The 23,348-nt window shown below is 28.7% G+C and overlaps 1 protein-coding gene across 4 annotated transcripts in view; it reads right to left on the minus strand.

Moving 5' to 3' along the window:
* Positions 1–23,348, minus strand: part of eag (potassium voltage-gated channel protein ether a go-go) — a 142,367-nt gene that overhangs the window by 28,303 nt on the left and 90,716 nt on the right. For all 4 annotated transcript variants that reach the window (XM_088195965.1, XM_088195967.1, XM_088195966.1 and 1 more), the window contains exons 4-5: positions 11,081–11,201; positions 4,978–5,090 (exon numbers count right to left, since the gene is read on the minus strand). In XM_088195965.1, coding sequence (XP_088052091.1) covers positions 4,978–5,090; positions 11,081–11,201 — 234 coding nt within the window. The remainder of the gene's footprint in view (positions 1–4,977; positions 5,091–11,080; positions 11,202–23,348) is intronic.

Raw genomic sequence — 23,348 nt, forward strand, 5'->3', positions numbered from 1 at the left:
TCGTACAAATTTAGATTTCAAACAAAAAAAGATTAATAAAAATTCCTGATTTAGTATTTTTCCCGAGAAATATATTGGATTTTCCTGTTTTTTTCTTACATGTATTTTTTTACCAATGGAGCTGTCAAATTAATTTTAAAATCTTTATTAGGAATTATATTTCAGATCAGAATCGTAATAGTAATAGTTAGTGTTATTTATTTATTTATTTAGATTAAATTAAAATCATCGTAACCTCACAGTTTACCCCAATGCGTCACGATGGTCAAAAGCAATAATTGTATTATTTAATACACAAAATATATATTATATATACATATTATATATACAACACATAATTAAAATAATACACAAAAATAAAATTATGTAGTGATTGTCACTGTAAAGTAAAGTTAACCTAAATAAACATTTTTTTTTACTAAGTAATAATTTTTTTAACTCATTGAGGGGTATGTCTATTATTTTTTAGACAGATTTTGTAGTGAAAATATTTATAAAAATTTTAATGCAAAATCGTTTGAGTAAAAAATGATATATTATTGTATATTCGTCCAAAGAGTTAATCGACAAGTCAAATTTTACAGTTTATCGATTTAAACCAATCATCAGTTCAAAATTTTTATAAAAAAATGTCGTAATGGATGAATTAAATCGGGGTAAGAGTAAAAATAGATTGAGTAATACTACAAATGTGATTATTATAAATAAATATGTAGACAAGCCTAATAAATGGCGCAAAGAAGTGGATGTATGCAGTAGTATACCTGCAAAAACTTGTTATTGACCAAAAATAACTAACAAAGCATAAAAGAGTTCATTTGACACAAAAGCTAGACTGTTTTGAATCGAAAAAGAGTGATACTCTCTAATAAAAGTAAAGGGAATCATTGAAAGGGTGAAAGATACATAACAATTGTATTCAGGCAAATGTGCGAAGTCCAAATAGGTGTTTCATTTATTCCGGAATGGAAGGTATCAACTAAATCGATAGAACAGCGAATGCAGTGGACTATAAAATTATCCTAGATTTTTTTCTATCCTTTTGATGGAAAAGTACAAAGGTTCAAATTTGTAATATAGCTTTATGAATATGTCTTAATACTGTCGTTAGTAAAAATATTTATTTATTTTCTGTTATAAATTTGATTAAGGCAGTGATGATGAGATAATTGATATTACAGAATATTAGGGAAAATCTTAAAAAGACTCTAAAATTTTACTTTAATAAATCAATATAATGTCTTTGGACTATATTTAAGAAAAAATAGATAGTACTACTAAGAAAGTAAATAAGTGATCTAAAGAGTAGTCGTAGTACTTGATCATGTCCTCTGTTCTTGCCTGAAAATACTAGGACTGGATCACTTACCAACTTTTTTATGGCAATTAACATTCAAGTGCATTATCAATATGTTGATATTTTCTTGTGCACATACTAAAAATTGGTTTAGTTTATATGGAAAAATGCACTTATATTTTTATAATTTATATTTTTTTTTAACTATTGTATGTTTTCTAATTTAATTAGATTACGATGGTCTTAATTTTAATAAATAAATAAATATGTATTGAATTATTGATTAAAGTTTTGCACACATGCAATTTAAATCTAAAAATAACACCAACTTTAAGGCAAAAACTATAAAGCTAACTTTTGATTGGTTGTTTCTGTTTTAAATTAATTACAAATACAACTTAAAAATTACTAAAATACACATTTTTCTTATTTCTATTTTTGTTAGCAAAAGCTTTTATTAAGTTTACAGTTATTTCATATCGTTTGGCTGAATTTTTCCAGCTTCAGTTATCCGCTAGCTCGTTTAAATCGTTTACAATGAAAAAGTTTTTAATTTTATCGTCGCGCTTTTATAACTTCAGTACATAAATACACCCTTCACATTTTTTCAGATTTAATCGACTCTGACGCTTCGCAAAAAAATTCCCGGAAAATGCGACGGTGACATCGGTGAGTTTCAAGTGTCGGAAAATTCGCTCATTATCTATGCCACGTTGCGACACGGTGTTAAAAAATGGAAAATCAATATCGAACATTTTTCCTCGACGTGTGACCTAGAAAACCGGAACGTATGGCCAGCTGGGCTTTCTTCGAAAACCCTGACAGAATTTCAATTCGGGAAACTTAAAAGAAAAAATATACATATAAGAAAATACTAAATTATATATTGATAAATAAATAAAATATTTTGCTTATTTGTTTGCGAAAAATCTTTTGTGTGTTGTGAATATATATGAAAGTATAATTAAATAAGAGAATACCCATACACATCGTTTGTGGTAAGGGTAGCACACATAAAGATGCATTCTCTAACATGTGTATCGATTACAATCGAGAACTGAAAAGCCAGTTTCAAGACAAAGACTGAAAACAATATTATTATAAATATATGTATATTAAATACAAAATTGACAAGGCACTAATTATAAAATAATGTAGAGGGCAACCAAATTTGATCTTCTAAAGTGGGTTTATTTTGTCTACAATGTCGTGCTGACATTCAGCTTAACAACATACGTACTGGATGATCTCAAAATATTATGTGATGTTTTATCAATGTTTAAGTCATGTTAATTAAACCAAAATTGTGACTATGAACGTAGAAGGATAAACCTTGTAGCTTAAATTTGAATTAAATGCGTGGGACGTATATAAAAGCAAAACCGCCAACGCGAAGAATTGTTATTAAAGCAATGCTTGACATTGCCAAATTATTTGAAAATGAATGGCTTAATTGTAATATATATTAAAATTTAAGCTTAATAATAATTACATTACGTAAAAGTTTCAGAGGTTTACAGTTCCAGTGTTAATTAAAATATGAATGATATAATTACATTTGTATATTATTTCATTATGAATAATCTACACAAATAAAATAATGCCATAAATATGGCATAATATTTTTTATTTGCATCGTAACCAAAAAAGGGTTTTCGCCAAAATGCCTCATTTTATGTGTGTCAAACAGAGTGGGTTTTAATATTCATGGAGGTATTTATTTTATAAAAAAATAATATATTTAGTCCTAATATTATACAATATAAGATTTTAATCAAAGAGTGGCTATTTAAAAAAAAATATGTTTACTAAAGCATAATATTATATTAAAAAAATATTAAAAGCTTCTTATTTCTTTCTTACTTATACAGTTAAAATAAACTAAATTACTGCTGCAATTTACAGAAATAATTTATTGATATATTACAACTTAATATCTGGTATAATAATTGCAGTCTCGGGTTTTTGGTTACTATTCTTGTTATATACATATTTTTGTCAAACTTCAACAAATTTAACTTCTATTGAATTATTAAATTTAAATGTAATAAAAGCTTAATTGTTATTCGGAAAACATTTGTAAAAAAATAAGTTAAATATAAATTAATTATAAATATTTTGTTACAATATAACAGGCGTTAGCCCAACGCGTTACAACAAGGTAAACACATCAACAAGTAGTGAGACACCAGACTGAAATATTTTATTTATTATTAATAGCTTAAAGTTAATGTATGTCATTTTGTACGACTGACATGATTTTATTTTTAATTATTAATCACACTATTTATCTGTGAGATTAAACTAAGACGATCTATTAGAATTATAAATAAATTAAAATCACTAATTCCGATCTATCAGACACGATAAAAATTGATAAATAAGTATTAGTCACCGACTTATATCCCCAGTTTATCGTGCTAGATAATATAGGTAAATAAATAAAAATATGTTATTAGTATTAAGCGGTGTCTAGATAATTATATATGTGATGTAGCAGGCGCATATGTGAAAATTTTATATTTCTTGCAAGCCCTTTTGTATGGTGCTTGCGAGCAATAATTTTCATACACCTAAACCACATTAAAAACGCCATTATAATTAAGGTATTCGTCAGCGATTTAAAGCACTGGTTATTTAGGTAATGTTATCTCTGTTGTGTAAAGAAATACATATGTAATTAATTTACCTTACTCACACCATTCCCTATAAAATAATTTAGCACGTTATTTTTTATGATAAAAATATAAATAAATATGATTATTGCCGCAAAGAAAAAGGCAAAGTTGATTATTAGGTCGTAACTAATAGTATTAAACTTTTATACTGAAAAAATTCGTGGCTTCTTAGCAAAAGATTTTGAAAATATTTTTATGCAGAAATCTCTAATACAAATTTAAACGAATACATTTTAGAGTCATATTTTTAAAATAAAAAAATCAAGAAATGCTTTTACAAATTTTATACTAATAACTTTTCCAAATAAAAAATAATAAAACGATTAAGAATATATTTGCATACAATGCCAAGCCATAACTTAAGTAATTTTCTAGTCTTGAATCAATTAAATATTAAAGGAATGCTTTTTAATAAGTATTCTTAACGACTCTAATGCAACCATAAAATTATATGGAAAAATGGGATGTTTTAATCATTTTTAGCGACCAATATGTAACGCAAAAATAAAAATTCAACGATGCGGTGAATGAGAAATGATTCATTATTAGAAATTCACACACAAATCTTCAAGTTTTCGGTTTTTCAAAAAAAAAAAAAAAAATTGCAGATGAGTCGTCTCAAGTTTGGACCACCGCCGGGGCTCCGCCCTTGGTTGAAGTACAACATTACAGAGCCTGCCTCTCAGAAGGGTAAAAATTCCGCAGAAGGCTCCAAAGACACTACTGCACTTAGTGTCAGTAGTGCCACAGCCCCAGAGTCTGCGCCACCAGAGAGCATGAACATTACATTAATATTTTAATGAATGTGAGAGGTTCGTAGTTAATTTTTTTAATTTAATATCGATTATTTTAGTCACTAAATTATGTAATCACAATATACGACCGTTTTTAATTATTGTATCAACCATCGCTTAGTACAACATACTTTTAAAGCTAATGTTTAAAATTTAAACAATGATATGAATTTTAATATATTATTGTCTTATTAAATTAAATACTTACTGTTCTTCTTGTACAGGAGTATTTCAAACTGGTCGTGCAGCTGCGCGTCCAGTACCTGGTCTATCCTATCTATCGTCTCCTTGTCCGTCAACTCCCCAAACATGAAGGCACACCTACACCGGAACAGTTGCAAAACAATTAAGAGGCCGGAAAATTTAATTAATACCCGGATTTGACCACCAGGAAGGATAATCGCACAACGGTTCGTGTTCAACCAGAAAATCGAGTCGTTCTTTATTTTGTGTGTTAGGTCAAGTCGAAAAGTTTGTAGATTTAACGAAAGATTATTATGTTAAGCGCTCTGAAATGAATTGCGAAAATATTAATGGTTTAAAGTTTAATGCGTTTGTTAATTTATGGATACATATAACAATAGACTGATTTTTAAAAATATGGGCAAGTAAAAGACATGGACACTGGCAATCAGCGACTTTTAAAGAGAAGCATTATGAGGATTTGTATCAGGAGCCTGATGTCACTAAGTATATTAAAATACAACGTCTCGGATGGGCCGAATTACCATTTAAATGTAAGCCAAAGAGCAAATTAAAAATCATGAATGAGGCCTAAGACTATCTAAAAAATGACGATCATTGTTATAGAGCATGTAATATAAAAAAAATAAAATCATTATGTTTAATTTAAATCAATACTGCAATCAGTGAACTTTTTGACCTCTTCGCGTATTAAGTATGCATGGTTAAATTTAGTATTATATTTTTGTGAGACGTTTCGACACCTGGGACTCGGCTTAAAGTAATGATCTTCTTAAATTAGGAGTGTTCTGCGGAACGATGTCGCAAACGAGCCCTTCTTGACGAGATCGTTGTACGGACAATGACATTATTATTGTGGCAATTTGAAGCTAACAATTTGCAGTGAGCGACTGTATGCTTTGAAAATAAAACCCTCGGATTTTAAAAAGTTACAATTTTTTTTATGTATCATTATATACCGTATATATCGTTATTATATATTTTTTGTATAAGTGTATACTAAAATACATAATAAATTCATTATATTGCTTTACATATAATTATTAGTAATAAGAGCTGCTAATAAATATAAAATCATTTATGTAAATTCCGTGGAACACGGGTGATCAGCTAACAAAATTAAATAATATTTGACAACATGTTAAAGGTGAGTGATAAAGAATGACTATTATTTCGTTTCTATATTGTCTTTGTTTGGCTGGCCGATTCCGACCGACGCGACAAATGACTGTTATTAGTCTGTCGACAGTTACCAATATTGTTGCGCTAAATGATTCTTGCTAAATCTCACCGAAAAAAAGCAACTCACTATAAAAGCCTAAGCTTAAAATGATTACAATTGCTAAAACCTAAAATTAAAATGCAACAGATGTCATAAATCAGTATTATTCCAGAGAATCTATTTAAAACTGCGAATTATAAACCGATTGTAAAATATATACGCGATCTAAATGGTAAAATATTTTTGTTTACAATCCATAAAAATTAAAGCCAAATTTTTCCCTGTGACTGTTGTGTGATTTCTGTGATCGTTTTATTTGATTTTATCGCATAAGAAATTACACTGCACTTAATGATGAAGCTCATACAACAAGAGAGACACTCATAAAACCATGTGTTAACCACTCACCGGTGAGTCACTCTTTGATTATTTTTTGAAAACAAGCTACCGAATTATTTACAATTTTTTTAATTTATGATGACTATTGTACTGTCTTTATTTAAAAATAAACCAAGTATTTGATATTTATTTTTAAAAATAGATACTGACGCGTGAAGACAAATAACAGGTGACTCGATAAAATGTCACTGGCGTTTAAAGGGTTAAAGATATACTGTCGTGAGTTATTAACGCGCAGGTTGCCAAAAATAGATGCAGTACAATTATTAAAAATAATTGTTTAACAATGCATTAAAGGTCTTTCCACTGACTTAGAGAAAGAGCTTATTTATGGACCATTTAATAAAATAATTGAGGACGAAATAAATGAAAAAATCGCAGAAAATGTATACAAGTGAATTAATGATCACATTATAAAACATGAGATATGTTGGGGGAAGTATTTTGAAATTTGTACAGATTGTGCTTGAGCAATCGTAAAAATGATTAAAGTAGTTAAACCAACAATAGTCAACAATCTTTATAATTTGTATAGCCAAGCACTAGTGAAAAAAAATCTTCATAATGAAAAAATGTTATGGATGAAGCAGTAAAAATTATAAATTATACAAAATAATTTTTTTTACGGCATAAAATAATTCAGAATTTTTTTTATTAAATTTTTAACAAGTCCCTAATAATTGATAAATCCTGCGTATTTGGCAGATATTTTTATCAAGTGCAATGAAATTAATTAATCATTACAAGGAAATCGTATTCTAATTTTTAATACAATAGATAAAATTGCTTTTTTCTGAAGAAAATTACAATTTTGTATTTCTACAGTTAAACAGAATAAGTTTTCCCCACCTCAATGAATGTTTGTCTGAAGTAATTTTTAAGTATTTTTTAAACAATTAAAAACAACTTTTTTACAAAATTTTCTGAAAACCAGTGAGAAAGATTCCTAAGTTCGGAATCCATTTTCCGTAACAGCTAAGCCAGAAGGTTTGCGTGCATATGATTTTTTAAATGACTTCATTTATTAAGTGACTCTAATTAAAAATAAAAAAATACAAAGATTAGCTATTATGTTTTCTAGGTGAATTTTTCCTAAGTGTACCCCAGTTTGTCAAAATAAATTATTATTACTTTATTATCGTTTACTACGACATATTTATGTGAAGCCGGATTTTTTTATCATGCTGCAACGAAGACAGTCCAAGAACAGGTTTGACGGTACACCAGATTAAAAAATATAACTTTTCAAGAAAATTGAAATTCAATGACCCAAAATCATCGAAGTCATAAAGAACTTCATTCACTTATATTTTATGTGTTATGTTTTTAATAAATATTATATAAATAATTTATTTTTCCTTGTTTTATTTAGTTTTAATTATGTATTATTACCCACCCTACAAAATGAAATAAGGTGTTCCATATTTTTTTTAGGTTTAGTGTTCCTGAGTCGGAAATCCTGAAATAAGTCAAAGTCGCAGTATGGCGTGTATTAAATTAATTTAATAAATAATCTGATTTTAAAATAATTTAAATTTGAAACTCACTCAATGAAATTAACTTTACTGTACTTTATTTTGCTATAACTAAAATAGAAAACGATTGAAATAACAACCAGATGCGTCATGGAAACAACGATAAAGTAATCAATGTATGGTTATTTCTATATGTCTGAGTTTGATATAATTATATTAGCACACATCTGTATTTGATGAAACGTATATATTTTAATTGTCTCTACATTTTAACAGAACCCATAACAAAATAGATAAGTCTGATATTGATCAAATACGTAACTAACATTATATGCCGTAAAAGCAATGGCATTAATTGTTAATTCGCTGATACATTAATGAAATGACATCTCTAGTAAATTTAAATTTATGCAAAACACAGAAGAGCTTACTATTTTTTATTTTAATTAATTAAAATAAATCGCACAGTTTATAGTCCATTTATAGAGTTAATGTAAACTTAATCCAAAAATATTGACAAGAGTTAATTAACACTGCACGTATTCGATTATTTATTATATTAGCATACACTTACACTAAGTGAACATTTACGTGCCATATAATGAAATAATGACTGTGATAAATTTAATATTACGCCAAAAAATGGTTTTTATAATTCAGATAACCAGAATCGGCGAAAAGGCGAACATAATATTAATACTTTGTTTTGCATAATTAAACCGCGCACAAAAATAAACAAAAACGATTTCCGAGAATTGGATTGAGGGTTTGCTTTTCAGGATTTTCCACGGAAAAATTCATTCGGAATTATTATTATCTTGTTTAACGATCAAAAGGCGCTTTTTACGATGACAATACGTTGCTGAAATTTATTATTTATTAAACATGAAATATTCATGAGAATTTTAAATGGTTATAGAGGTTAATTGATATGGCATGTAAAACACAATCAATAGGTAAAATACAATTGTGCGGAAATAATTTTACTTACGCATATCAATCATTCAATCACGTTAGTGAAAATATATGTATATAAATTAATCAAATTATTATTAAACAACAACAGTGTCTATTGATGGATATGATAACACCAGTTTTGAAACAATCGTTCAAAGTCTAATTTGGAGGGCCAAATCGGGTTAAATTTATTCGTTAAATAAAACCAGAAGGTTGTATGTTTTTCACATTACGTAAACAATTTCCTCTGAGCTGGCTAAATATAGTTTAGTCCGCAGTTTTTAATTAGCGTCGAGTAAACAGTATCAGGTTTAACTGGCACCGATCGCGAAATTACACTCAACAATGTAATTATTCATTGTGGCGTAAGGCGTTCAATTACGACGATCAGCCATTGTTGTTGACACGGAGGAGATGAGCAAACCACCCTTAGTAGACAGGCTTCTGTTTCTCTTTGTTTTCCTGCCTTAACTGGAAAATTTACCCTATGATTATATCTAATATGTAACCCAATATCAAAGTATCAAATATGCATTTTGTGAGTGTTCATGATGATGTGATTTTAACTATGAGTAAATTTTAACTTCTAAAGCAGTAACCAATATTACCCTATACAAACTATAGCTAAAAATAATTATGAATGACTCGAGTATGCTGCTTGAACCCGTGGCCTCTGGATTAACAGTAAGATCGTAAGAACTACGCTATTCCTACTTTTTAAGTATCAACCTCTAATGCTTCAACATATTATATATTGCTTTAAGCGCGTTCTTAAGTACGTAGATATATGTACCTTAATTATAATGAAAGAAAATCTCTTATCTTTTTATATGTTTTCTGAATAAGGAAATAGTTATTATCAAGTATTTTTTTATTTTTAATTCAGACTGTAATTAATGATTTTTTAAATTTATCTTCTAGAGATGAATCGTCTATAATGTATATGATACTCGAGAATTTTATGACAAAGAATGATTTTTTGCTTGTTACTACAATAAAGAATCCATTTTTCATCATAATTAAGTAAGCGTTAAAAATTTTGCGTTTGTATAGCGTGAAAGAAGAGAAGTACGTATTCTCATCTGTCAATGTTCGTGATACACATTTACCCAGCTTCCACAATTTATATAAATATAAACGAATTATTATATTGCTCACTTCAAAGATTTTGATGAGATCTTATGTAATTCAATAACCAAACTGATATCATCTAGAAAATGATACGTTTAAGCTCAAAATAGACATGTTTGTATTAAACTTGAGTAAAAGTCATAGCATAAAGCTCTAACGAAAATTTTCCTAATATACGATGCATATACCATGACACAATTTATTTTATAGATGAATGCTGTAGTTCCGGAATTACGTTAAATTAGGCCAAAAGTATAATGATCAGTAAATATATAATAGATTTCGCTGAATAAATATCAATTAAAATATTTTTTTCTAGTTTGTATACAATATGTAAATAAAATATACAGAAACATAAATATTAATAAAAAAATTTAAATTGTACTCCACAACTCATAACGAACAACACAAGTACAAGTTGGCAAACAAACGTAGCTTAAATTGTTGTAAAAATTCAGAAGAAAAGCAATTTAGAGTACATCAAACATAGTACTACACACAAACACAGAAGCGGTCAATTCCCGAGAGAAAATCCCAGGAAAATATCTTTTGAGGATAGAATGAACGAAAGAACAATATTCAGATTGTAAAAAGAAACTTTGACAAATTTAATGTGTAATAATTTATAATGACGCTGTATTGTGTTTACTTTGAGAAGTAACAAAAGTCCCAAATTGTCATTCTATTATAAATCTTCGAATAAGTAACATCACACAATAAAGTTGTTCTGTTTTGCGTAATTTGGATTACATGCAAAATTATTATTGTGAACGACACGAGCGGAAATTGAAACACGTTTCCGTTTGCGATGTTTAATTAATACTGTTATATTATATACGTCTGCTGGAAATTAAGCAATTTAGAGTTAATTTAATTCAAAGTGACATCTTTATTAATTTTGATGATCCTTTTTTACGATATACCTGCATGACTTCTGCATGACTTCAGCCCTGTTGTAGCCGCTGATCTTGCAGAAGGCTTCGTTGCAATAAACAATGGGGAAATCCACGATCTGGGCGTTTGCCAGCACAAAGCTGCTGTCCGCTGAAACAAGCAAAAAATACTATGTTAATATATCGCACTTAAGAACTTTTTCCTATTCTATTTTTTAGTAAAAATTTACGTAATATAATGTTATATACAAAACAACGTTTAATTGAAACATTCGTCAAAATAATTTGATTGTGCATAAGTTTTGGTACTTTTTTATAACGGTAACAAAAACGATCTACACACATCTACTCTCAGTCATGTTATAAAATACCAATTAAAACTGAATATTTTTTTCTATTTACGTGGCTTTGTTCATACAGTGTTTTAAAATATTTTTAGCTACTGTTCCCAATCTCAGACGCAGTTTGAAACATTCAATTCATTAAATGATTTTCATCTTGAAGATAGTTCATTTAAATAAGCAGTAATTTTGAGTACATTGACGATAATAACCGAGCGTCTTCTCTGCGATGGCATGATTTTATTGCTTTTGACCTGGACTGAAAATTCACCATATGACAACACTGAGCAGTAAATAAAACAAACGTAATTATCAGATAAATACTTTTTCAATAATTATTAATGCTTAAATAAAATATTTCGCATTAAATATGATTTCAGAAAATATGTCGCAGCGGTGGCTAATTTTATATTTATTAGTAGCATAGAAAGGGTTAGCTCATATTTATTATTATTTATCCAAAAAAATATATTACGATGTAAAAAATATATAAAATGCAATTTTTGTCATGAGGTCCGGAATCATTGTTTTCCTAGGGACCTTTACTGATGAATGAGAAGTAATTTTTCGAAATAGTTGGGACGTTGTCTTTATTTTTTTGTATACAACACATTTTTTACAGTGAATTAAATTTTGAAGGAATTTAATTATTATGCGTTTAAAAATTAAGAAAAGCAGTTTTTTTATGCTACTGTATAAAATAATTTCACTGACCCAATAATTAAAAAATGTTTTTTGAGTAAATATGGAGTTCTTCAATGATTTTTTCAATATAGAAGTAAAACAGTGAAAGCATTTAAACATAAATTATCAAGTAACTAACTATATCCATATTTGTTGTATCATAATACTTAACTAGCTTAACAAACTTACTACGTGATATTATTTGTGTGCATTACAGACTGTAAATAAATTTTCTCACGTATCACGTTGTAATTCCTACGAGGGAGAAAATCGTATTTACGACTCCGATAAACTTGTTAAGAATTTTAATAACATAAATATTATATAAATTATTAACTCTTCTACAATTCAATTTGTTATTTATGATCACTAATTAAAATTATTTTTCACATAGCATGTGTTAAAATAAAAATATATTTATATGTTTGATAATAACAGAATAAATTCTAGGAAAGATTAATAAATAATATATTATATATAGACGCAATTTCCAGATCAAATCTCACAGAATAGAGTACAATTATAATTATCTACGTACATTTCCAGCGTACGTGAAATTCAATGTAAAATAAATAAAAATGATAAGAAAAACAGGCTAAATTGCTTTTTCTCGAAATAAATACGCCAACGAAAAATAGGCTCTAAAGAGTGTTCTGCTTCACGTGCGAAAAGGAAAATACGTCGAAACGATATAAATGTTTCCCCGAGTATATATTACAAAAATAAGAAGACGAGCCATAAATTCTCGTGTTCTTCAATTCGTCCAATAAAATCTATATTTATATTTCATACTCTCCCGGCAGTGTTCCTGCGGGACTTTTTTACGAAACGCGAATTGACAGCTGCCGAAATATGTTTCTCCAGCATTATTTCTCTTTATATTGAAGGTAATATGTTTCGTATTAAGATACATGGACTCGAAGCAAGAAACATCTGAGGTACCTTTTCCCGGAGAATCAATCATTGGAAAGCATAAAACAAATCTGTCGTTGCGTTTAATATATTAATTTAGCTCAATTGCTATATGTGATTATAAAACCCATTAGTTTGTTATCTATTATCTCATATTATCATATTTGATTCACGAGCTAAATTATTTATTTTGGTTTAGCGAATATACATATAAAAATCAAATCTTCGCTATATTGCTAACAAGCTTAGTTAGCAGTATAAGCAGTTATTAAAACAATACTCTGGACAACAATAACAGCGATAATGAGTGACGTTTATATGAAAGACATTTAAATTTATTATTAATGCAAGTGAAGGACCTTTGAATTAAATAAAGGTCAAAGCGCAAGTATAATATTATTGATTTGCATAAATCGAACAGACCAATATTATTAAAAAAAATATTTATCACGCCATGCTGTCAAAATATTCTATCATAATAAACGACTTAGTGAATATGATACATACAAATCATGATCACGATATAGTAGAAAACGAATGAAAACTGAAGAGAAAGCTTTTGTATTTCATTTACATTTACACATAATTATTTTACATTTAATACAGTGGTATAAATTATCATCCTAATAAGTTTTATTTACTCTTTTGAGCTTACATATATCTGGTTAACAAAATTTGTTTTAGATCTGTTTTCACTAATGATAAAAAAGTAATAAAACATCAACTTAATTTAGATTAAAAGGTTTATTTTTTAAGGCTTCAATGTAACTTTTTAAGTGATTTAAATTTGCATAAAAAATTCTACCGGTGAAAGCCTAAAGAATCAGCTCTATATTTGTATAAAATGTGTATTTTATTATATATTTTTTTTTCTACAACATTTTTTTATCAGAGTCATCATTTTTTTTTTGAATAGTCATAATATCGAAACAAGATGACAGACCAAGCTATCTAACATATTCAAATAGGCAATTAGAAAATTTATGAATTTCCAAATATTTTCTTACATAAGATGTAGATATTTTTAACACTTAATTTGTTATAAGCTATTTTTTAATGGTCACCATTTTAAACAAGGTGGCGCATCAGACTGGCTAGCAAAAATACATATGAACATTTAATTGCAATTACTTGAAAATTAAAAAAAATGTTATACAATGATTATTTTTTTTAAACTTGTTTTTTATTATTTATTTATTTTATTTTTATTTTATTTAATATTAGAAAAAAAAATTAAATATAGTTTTTACGTTACCAAATAACATTTTTTGCTTTAATATACACAAAGTAGAAGCTTAAGCAAATTTTCATAACTTTTGAAAGATTTTTGAGGTCAACGCCCTAAAATTTTGTAGACAACTTTTTAGTTTTCATGGTGGAATTTTGCAGTCTATGCAGTTTTGTAATAGAAATTTCAGTCTATGCAGTGTTGTAATAGAATGTTTATATATCTATATACCAATTTTAAAGTATATTAATTAAATTGCCAAATAAATTGAATGCAATTTTTATTGTTAAGGAGCATTTTGCAATTTTTATTTTGTCGGATTTATCAATTGAACTGGTCTTTTATTAACGATTGACAGGATTGACGTATGCTATTAAATCATGAAAGAGGCCAATTCAGTTTGTGACAAAACATTTTACCCGTCTAAGAAAAAAATGTTTTTTTTTTCGGTAAAATGGGACACCACCGTGAGAAATATTTTAACAGCGTAAGTCACAAAGTACACGTTAAAAATCAGAAATGATTAAAAAGATTGTCACCTCCGATATTAGATCATCTCACCAAAAAGGGGCGGACATCAAAATCTCCCCAAGAGGATGCTATGGAGAACGCAGGTAGCCTTGAATCACATCCTTTCATCACTTTCCCCGAACATTTCATCAAAGGACTTTTTTTTAGACATTTTATCCGACACACAAGTACACTTAAACATTCACTTCGTAGTTCAAAGCATCAGATCCTGGACCGAACTTCAGACCAGCGAAATTTAAAAACTAAAGACCTTTGCCTTTAAATAATCAGCTATGTCAGGATAACGTTTTAATATGCATTTTGCTAATTTTTTTATTTTTAGTTAAGTATTTTTTCTTATACTCTGATTTAATTCCGTATCAAATTTATTTGCACTCATTTTAATTTATAATATAATATATATTTTTATAATTTGTAATAAACAATTCTTTGAGAGTTTTGTATTAATCTACATATTTACCAGACATTTGTGGTTTATTTTAATAGCGAAGAAAATTGTCTTCGTCCATATATAAGTAATTATTTGATAGCATGCCAAAAAGTTGCAATTAAAACAAAGCATACATATTAAAAATACTATTCAAATAAATTATATAGAAAATATATTAATATATAACATATTTATAAAAGCCTCCCATACTAATAAATATATAGTAATATATACCTTGCTCCACGTTTAAGAATAGTGACTTTGACATATAGAAGTTTTTTGTTAATTCAATACGTATAGTGCTCATCTAATTTTATTTTTTATAAAAACCTATTATTCAATTTGAGTATGTATTATATAATTATTATGCCTGGAAGGTCAAATAAAGATATTACTTATCTCGTGAATAAATTATTAATAATAAAACAATGTTATGCAAAGTGACATATATTGATCGTAAACTGCAATTCTAATTTATAATTAATAAAATAGTCACTGATCCACAAACCCAATATCTCACTTATTGTTGATTGGTTGTTGATTATGTTTACTTGGTTGAAGCGCATTTTGAAATGAGCGCTTTTTTCAAGCAATAATATACTGTTAATATTTTAATTATTAATAAAACAGATTTTATTTTGTACTACCTTGTACATGCATGGCATGCCATGTTTATACAATATAATGAACTTATTATAGCTTGACAACGGAGGAGTATTATCAAAATATATATGAACATACATACATACAAGGCGAAGCACGCGACCGTTTGACATTTGGCCGCACTTCAACTTTGTGACATTTCGCTAGGAAATCAAACCACTTCGAGAGATTTGCATTTAAACGATTCTCCTTCTCAGATTGCGCCATCCATCATATCCGACAAGTCGTTTTCCGTTTTTCACGTCAATGGGAAACTTCGAAAGGGGTTGGAAAAATACGCAGAAAAAATGCACGACCGCGCCAAATTGCTTTCGGTAATTAAGCTTCCAGGAAAGCTCGAGCGTTTTGGGATTTTTCATTTTGTATTTGTTAAAAAAAATCTAAAGCAAACGATGGTACCCAAAGGCCACTTTTCAGTCGCTTTCTAACCCGATTTGGGATAGTTTTTTCGCGGTGCCGAAATATTCAAGCTTTACATTTCTATATATATATATATATACAATACATACATTCAGGATTTCTTATTTCGCATTCGCTCACGCGATGAAACAAATGGGATATTTCGGCACGCCCTTTATGTCAAATTATAATGTTTTTTTTTCAGGCTTCAAATCGCAATCACGCACTGCATCCAATTTTAATAAACGCCACTTTATCTTTTTTTTGACAGCGACAGTAAATTAACGCGAATATGGTTCAACATTTATAACCCAATTTTCATGTTTGTACACACAATAGGGAAACGCGTGAAGTGACCAGAAAATCGTGACATGATTAACAGAGTTGATGTTAATTTCCGGTTACACGAAAAAGCATGTATTAAATATGTATATCATTTTAAGCAGAGTCCGACCAGTTTTATACACAGATAAATGTTATGTATATATTGACACATGCAGACAGCTTTTTAATATGCTTATGATTGATGATAAAATATTAATGAACAACAAATATTAAAAGATTTTTGTATACAATTTTTGATACATATTTAATTAATTATAAGTTTATTTACTGGGTCTTTTAACGCTATAAATTAATATATATATTATTAAAATCTCAATTAAAACAATTTTTATTACTATAATACTAAGCGCGATTTTAAATTAATTGAATGTGGTATGATTAAAAATTAACCCTATTCATAAAAAGACAAATTTTGCAGCAATAACTATACGCTAGTCATAGTGCTAAATTATTCAAAATAATTATCCATATAAACGTCTTCAACTACTATTGAGTATTTTTGTTAAATCAACAGCATGATTTTTGTCTCTCCCGTTTTGTTGTTAATAACCTCATAGTGACAAAAGTTATTAATGCGAGATGCATATACACTGCTCTTAAATAAGCCTTCGACTATAATTTTTATTTTTTTATTACAAATCTGACCAATATGATTTGACAAGTTTCACCAATGTGTCATGATTTCCATAATACAAACATTTTAATAAATTGTTGCTTAAAAAGCATTGCTGGGTGAAACAGCTAGTTATTAATTTAATGCATTATCTATAGCTCTTTATAGCAATGTACATAAAATATAATTAGCCCCAGTTTCGCATAACTAGGTATCAATAAATGATCAGAAAATGTAATGCATATTATACCAAGCTAATTATTCTGAACGTAATTCACGAGTTCCAATTCACGTTTATTACGAAATCAGTATATAAGCGAAATTGGAACGGTTCTGATTTATTTATTGAATGTTTTATTGCGACAGTTAAAATTACGCCATGTATTATTTAATGCGAATCGATGATTGTCAAATTTTATAGTTGAATCGATTTTTATTATGTAACATTTATGCAATGTTATAATCAAACGAAATTGGATAGTGTATTTGTTGACTGTAAAAGCGTATCGAGGAAATTGCCAGTTGAAACATCATCATAAAGCCATTATCCTGTGCACTTGAATGACAACCCCTACTTTTTACAATATGCTCTCTAAAGCTCCACACGGTCAATTTCCATTCGTCATATTGACAACTAAAAAGCAACCACAAACATATTACCTAGAACGGCTTTATCGCTGACAAGTGGCGGCAAATTAAAATTTGTACACGCTTGTAGGTATCACTCAAACACGAGATCGATAGTCGCATATTCTATATATGCTTATAACTTATCGAAACTGGTGACAAGGGTATGCCAATAATTCTTTAAATTTAGTTTAATATTAATGATTTTTATCTCGTAGATTTAAAGCTTCGTAGATTAAGTAATAAGTCAAGTTGAAAACGAATTTAATGTGATTGATATATGTTATCTTGATCTTTTTTATAAAATGTCAGATCAGTCCAAAAATTACTACACATTTCTAAGAATAATTGAGAGATATTTACTATTTAAAAATATCGATGCATTTTGTGTGAAAATGACTTTTTAATCGAAACACACATGCTCAAAAAGTTGCTGTCTACAAAATTGAATATCAAGAAAATAGGGATATTGTATTATTTTCCTATTTTCAAGTTGAGTTAGCAATTTTACACTTTAAGCCATCAATATGTATGTAACATATATTCAAACTGTATTAATTCCATCACATGTGACAATGCACTCAATCAAACTCAAGCTTAAATTTATTTTATATTTTTGTGTAACGATTAGTTAGATTAAATAATACTTTTACACGGTTAACGCGTCACATTGAAAAATTGACTAGGCCATTAATGTTTAGTATTTTGAGGGTGTGTGTTTAAAATAACAAAGTTCGTGTCATCTGTGCTATAAAAGAAACTGATACTAAAATACATAAGAAAATTGATTTTGTTATTGATCTGGGGAGAACGAAACGACAATGGCGTGTCTAGCTTACATAATAAATCAGCAGAGCACCCAAAATTGCACAATAGCCACACATACTTTCAAAAGCCATTATTTTCCATTATCACTAAGAAGATTCTGCATAAATTTAACTACTTGTTTATTAAACACTAATGACCTCGCATCAGATAATTATTTTTTAATTATCTTTAGTAATTATCTCACGGTTGTTAAATGGCTTCAAAATCAATTATCTAATGCTATTAAATCCTAATGCGATTGACTCTGAATTTGCTTCGTATAAATCTCTACGAAAAATTATTATAAAAAATGTCTCTCGGTCCCACCGCCAATCACTGAAAATTAACAACAGCCACAGTACCTACACTTGAACATGAAGCACTTGACGGTCGGGAATTACAAATCACCAATCGAATTATTGATGACTAAAATGAAGCTTTTGAACTGACTAACAATTCAAAAAATGGCAACGGCGTTACAGATTATGTTGAGAAAATAAAAAAATAAGTAAAATACTATATGATGTTAATGATAAATATATTAAAAAAAAATAAAATAGTCATGATATATTTAAAGGTTGATAAACTTTATGAACAATGTCAAGAAGACTTTAGAACTGTTTAGCTGAAGATTATGCTATCAGTAAGTATTGAATGTTTAAATTTAAAAAATAATTTCTTAACAAATCCATTTAGATAATTTTAAGCCTTTTTAAAAAAATTAAATTGATTTCTTTCTAAAATAAAATATTTTATGGATAATATTATTCGTATATGGTATTAATACTACCTATTTAAAGTACGTTGTATAAATCACAACATAGATTTATTTTATTTAGTATCGCTATTTAATCATAAGATTAGGAAAAGCATTGAAAACCTAATTTTAAATTTTCGAATGGATAATAATTACTTATAATTATCCATCCTTATTTAAATTCAATAACTTTTTTTAAAACAGTGACACTCGCCACCTTGACATATTTTAAGAAGCAGCTTCTTATTGTTCTAATGCAATACACAGAATTTAAAAAATGTGTAATCATTGAATCAAACTTTTAATAATAACCAAATAATTTAAACATTGTATCAAAATTTTGATAATAACCAAAAGCATTGAATCAAACTTTTAATAATAACCAATCTAACATACGATACCCACTTTAAAGCAGCATATAATTTCACTAGTAGAAATATAAAGAGGTGAAAATGTATTTGGACTTAACTAGTGAAAATATAACTTTACTTAAAAATACACATTCACTCTAATATTTTTACATCGCATGTAAATATATATATATATTACTACATACTAAAAAGTTAAAATTTTATAATTTTACTAGCACCAGCCATATAAATTATGTTTTCCCTAGTAAGAATATATATTTACTGATGAAAATGTATTACAATATAATTTCACTAAAATATGTAATTTTAAAAAATTTTTCGGGAAAGGTCCAAGACTTTTTAGATTTTTCTGGTTTAGAGTCAGGGATTCAGCCTTTTCCATGTTTTTTAATAGTTCGTTCGTTAATCATTAAAATTCATAAAATTGCATTAAATGACATGCATTTTTATGGCCAAATTCATGTGATGATTCATGATGGGGGGGGGGCAAATATATTTTTGCAAAATTGTAACTTCAGCACAGGTATTTAATGCAGTCATTGCCTACTTTTTTTATTGAGAATTCTCATTTTTATTATATAAAATAGAATTTATACGAATATTTTTTAAATGTTTACAATCACTGCCCTTTTTATAACGCTGCATAAGAATAGGGGGGTTCATGTCAAATATGCATATTTCTTTGAATGTCTTAATAGGGGTCTGGGAATTGTTTACAAATTTTTAACACTCGAAGTCGTCTTATTTTTGGTTAAGTAATAAAAGAAGACACACTTTTCCGAATGTTTTTAAATATGCATACTTTCTCGTAAGATCAAAGGTATTTGAATGACAATATTTTTGCAATTTTCTATTACTCTAACCGGCCGGCGGATTTATCTTTGCATTGGTGGTCCAAGAACGCGCTCTAAAAATAATATATTACGCTTGGGAATCGGCAGAATACAAAATTTTTCTTTTTCGATAATCCAAAAAGATTTTTTTGTATTGTTTTTGTAAAGTAGCAACAGCTGTTATTGACAATTGTCTCACAATTATTATTGAAACCCGAAGGAGCCTTAAATTTTTTGTTAAAAAAATTGAAACATATCAATTCTGAGATAAGCTAGAAATTAAAGATATTTTAAATAATCGAAGAAACCAGACATTGATGTCATTGAACTGAAATTTGAGAAGTTAAGTCAAGAATTCACATTTCTCGAAATCAGAATGCCTTGTTGTAAGTAATCATTTGTAATTAACGGGCGGTCTCCCATAAATGCACAAATTCGGATCGATCACAAAATTTATCCTAAATTGCCCTTCTCTCTCATTAGTACATATAATGTGACACTTTGCCACATCACCAATCACTCGTAAAGCGACTCACGACTTAAGTACGGTTATGACTCTAAGCCAATTAGACATACGAGAAACCAGACACCAGAGAGAGTTAATTTTCACAACTGCAATGCTCTACGACTTTTCCTCATTCGTCACCGCCGATGTCACTGATATATTAGATATGAATTATAAATTTAATTTGGTACAATTTATTTTGTATGCAATAAACTGTATAATAAACTTCTTGCAAAAGTATGCAGAAAGAACACGATTTTTATACGTATTATACGTCTTTGACAACCTAAATTAAATAATATAATGTATATGCATATTTACATATTGCTTTTTTAATTAACGTGTGATTGTATCTCATTGTTTTGCTTTTTTAGAAAATTCAACAAAGCATTTAGCTTTGGGAGATAGGGGAACTTGCGAATCGACTCTTTTTTCTCTCTCGTGTCTCTTGACAACGGTGAACCTCCTATATGAGTCATATTTGGAGTAGTCTAGATTTTATCTCAATCGACGCAGATTTTTCTGCTTTGAAATTTATTTTAAAGCTCTTAGATTTTCTAGATTTTTCAACATCGGATGTCAAAACGTTGAATCGGAGAGATGAGAAAGAGAAAATGGTCGATACGTCTCATTTTCCTAAGCTCAGTGGTTTACTGAATTCTGTCAATAATATAAACAACGAAATACGATCACACCTTGAATTAAAAACTATATAATGATATTATATTAAAGTTATCAAAGACGAATAATATAATTTGCCTTAGAGCAGATAAAGTACTTCAAACTACGCCATATAATTAACGCATTCTCGCAATTTAACAGTAATTGTAACCCTTTCCGAATTGTCACCATTGAAAACAGAGAGGCCGCCGTTAATTATTCATATTATGAAATCGTTCGAGCACCTCTTACACAGCAACACGGTCGGTCATTAGCGTTAACCGAGCAGTTAACCCAGAGTCGGGTTAAGTTTTTGCGACGGTGGTTTAACAAGTTCCCGTTGACGTCATCTTGTCGTTTCTTATCCCTCGTCCCGGTTTTTTATTGCTGTTCTGTGTATTCCTAGACTCTCGCGATCGTAAAACGTTGACAGAATACGCCGTAAAGAAACGAAGTGCCAGCGCCAGGCTCCCAGAAACTCCAATGCAAATGCGACGATATAAACGGGATTTGGAATGGTGTCGAGACGCTTATCTGGGAGCTTTCCAGAGAATTTGATGCGGAAACCCAAGTTTTTTTGCAAAAAATATAAATTTTATAGCTGTATCGGGTAAACAAACCCAAAAGTTTTGTTTAAAAATATATTGGTATCACGTAGGTGGCGATTCTCGGAAGGTGTGCGTTCTATAAATAGATGTTCGTGTATAAAGTTTGCAAGGTGTTTTAAGGTTACATAAAAAACGACTGGAAAAGTGAGATGCATTGGTGTTCTCAGAAGAGGATCGAGGGAGAGAATAGCTTTCCTACAAAGTTTTATAAATATGAAGCGGATGTGGCGTACTAAGTCTAGGGTTGCTAAACTTAATTAAACTAATTAAGAAAAGATAAAAATATGCCTTTCGTCTGAAACTTTTGCATTATATTTTTTTTTAATAATATAACTTTTCCTTTTCACAAAAGTTCTACAAAAATATTAAAGATAAAAATTGAATTAGCAATTAAATACGCTTGCTACACTTTTTATGAATTTAATGTTGGAGATGAAATTATCATAAGATACATTTAATACAATAATTCAGAGTAACGAGATAATGCCTTTAGTGTTGAGAACTATTAAATATTTTAATATCTCACATTAGCAGCATTTATATTTTTCGTTGCAATGCAATCAGACGGTGGAGTTGAAATGGCAGATCTTGGAAGTCAGAAAATCTTCGCTGGCATTTCGAGTTGTATTATTGTCGGCTGTGATATCTATGGAGTAGCTGGAATGTTTGTAGTATCGATGCAATATTTTGGTTTAAATATATTGCTGTGACTTTATGACGTCTCCGTGTCATCTCCCTTACGTCTTTCACCGCATCTCTCCGGCGATCAGTAACCAGAGGGTAGAAAAAACAATAGTATTTTCTTTAAAAATATTTTTTTTCAAGAAAATATCCTACAACCTATTAAAAGAGTATCCGACTATTTCACCAATAATCACATCAGATTCGGTCAGAATGGCAAAATCTAGTATAGCAAATTTCGGCAAATAAAGGGTTGAAAAATCGTTTTTCACATCATTAAATGCCAATTTTAAAATATGCTTC

Source organism: Plectrocnemia conspersa, unplaced genomic scaffold (assembly GCF_051122295.1).
Source record: "Plectrocnemia conspersa isolate PC_06_02 unplaced genomic scaffold, ASM5112229v1 ptg000010l, whole genome shotgun sequence".
Taxonomy (NCBI): domain Eukaryota; kingdom Metazoa; phylum Arthropoda; class Insecta; order Trichoptera; family Polycentropodidae; genus Plectrocnemia; species Plectrocnemia conspersa.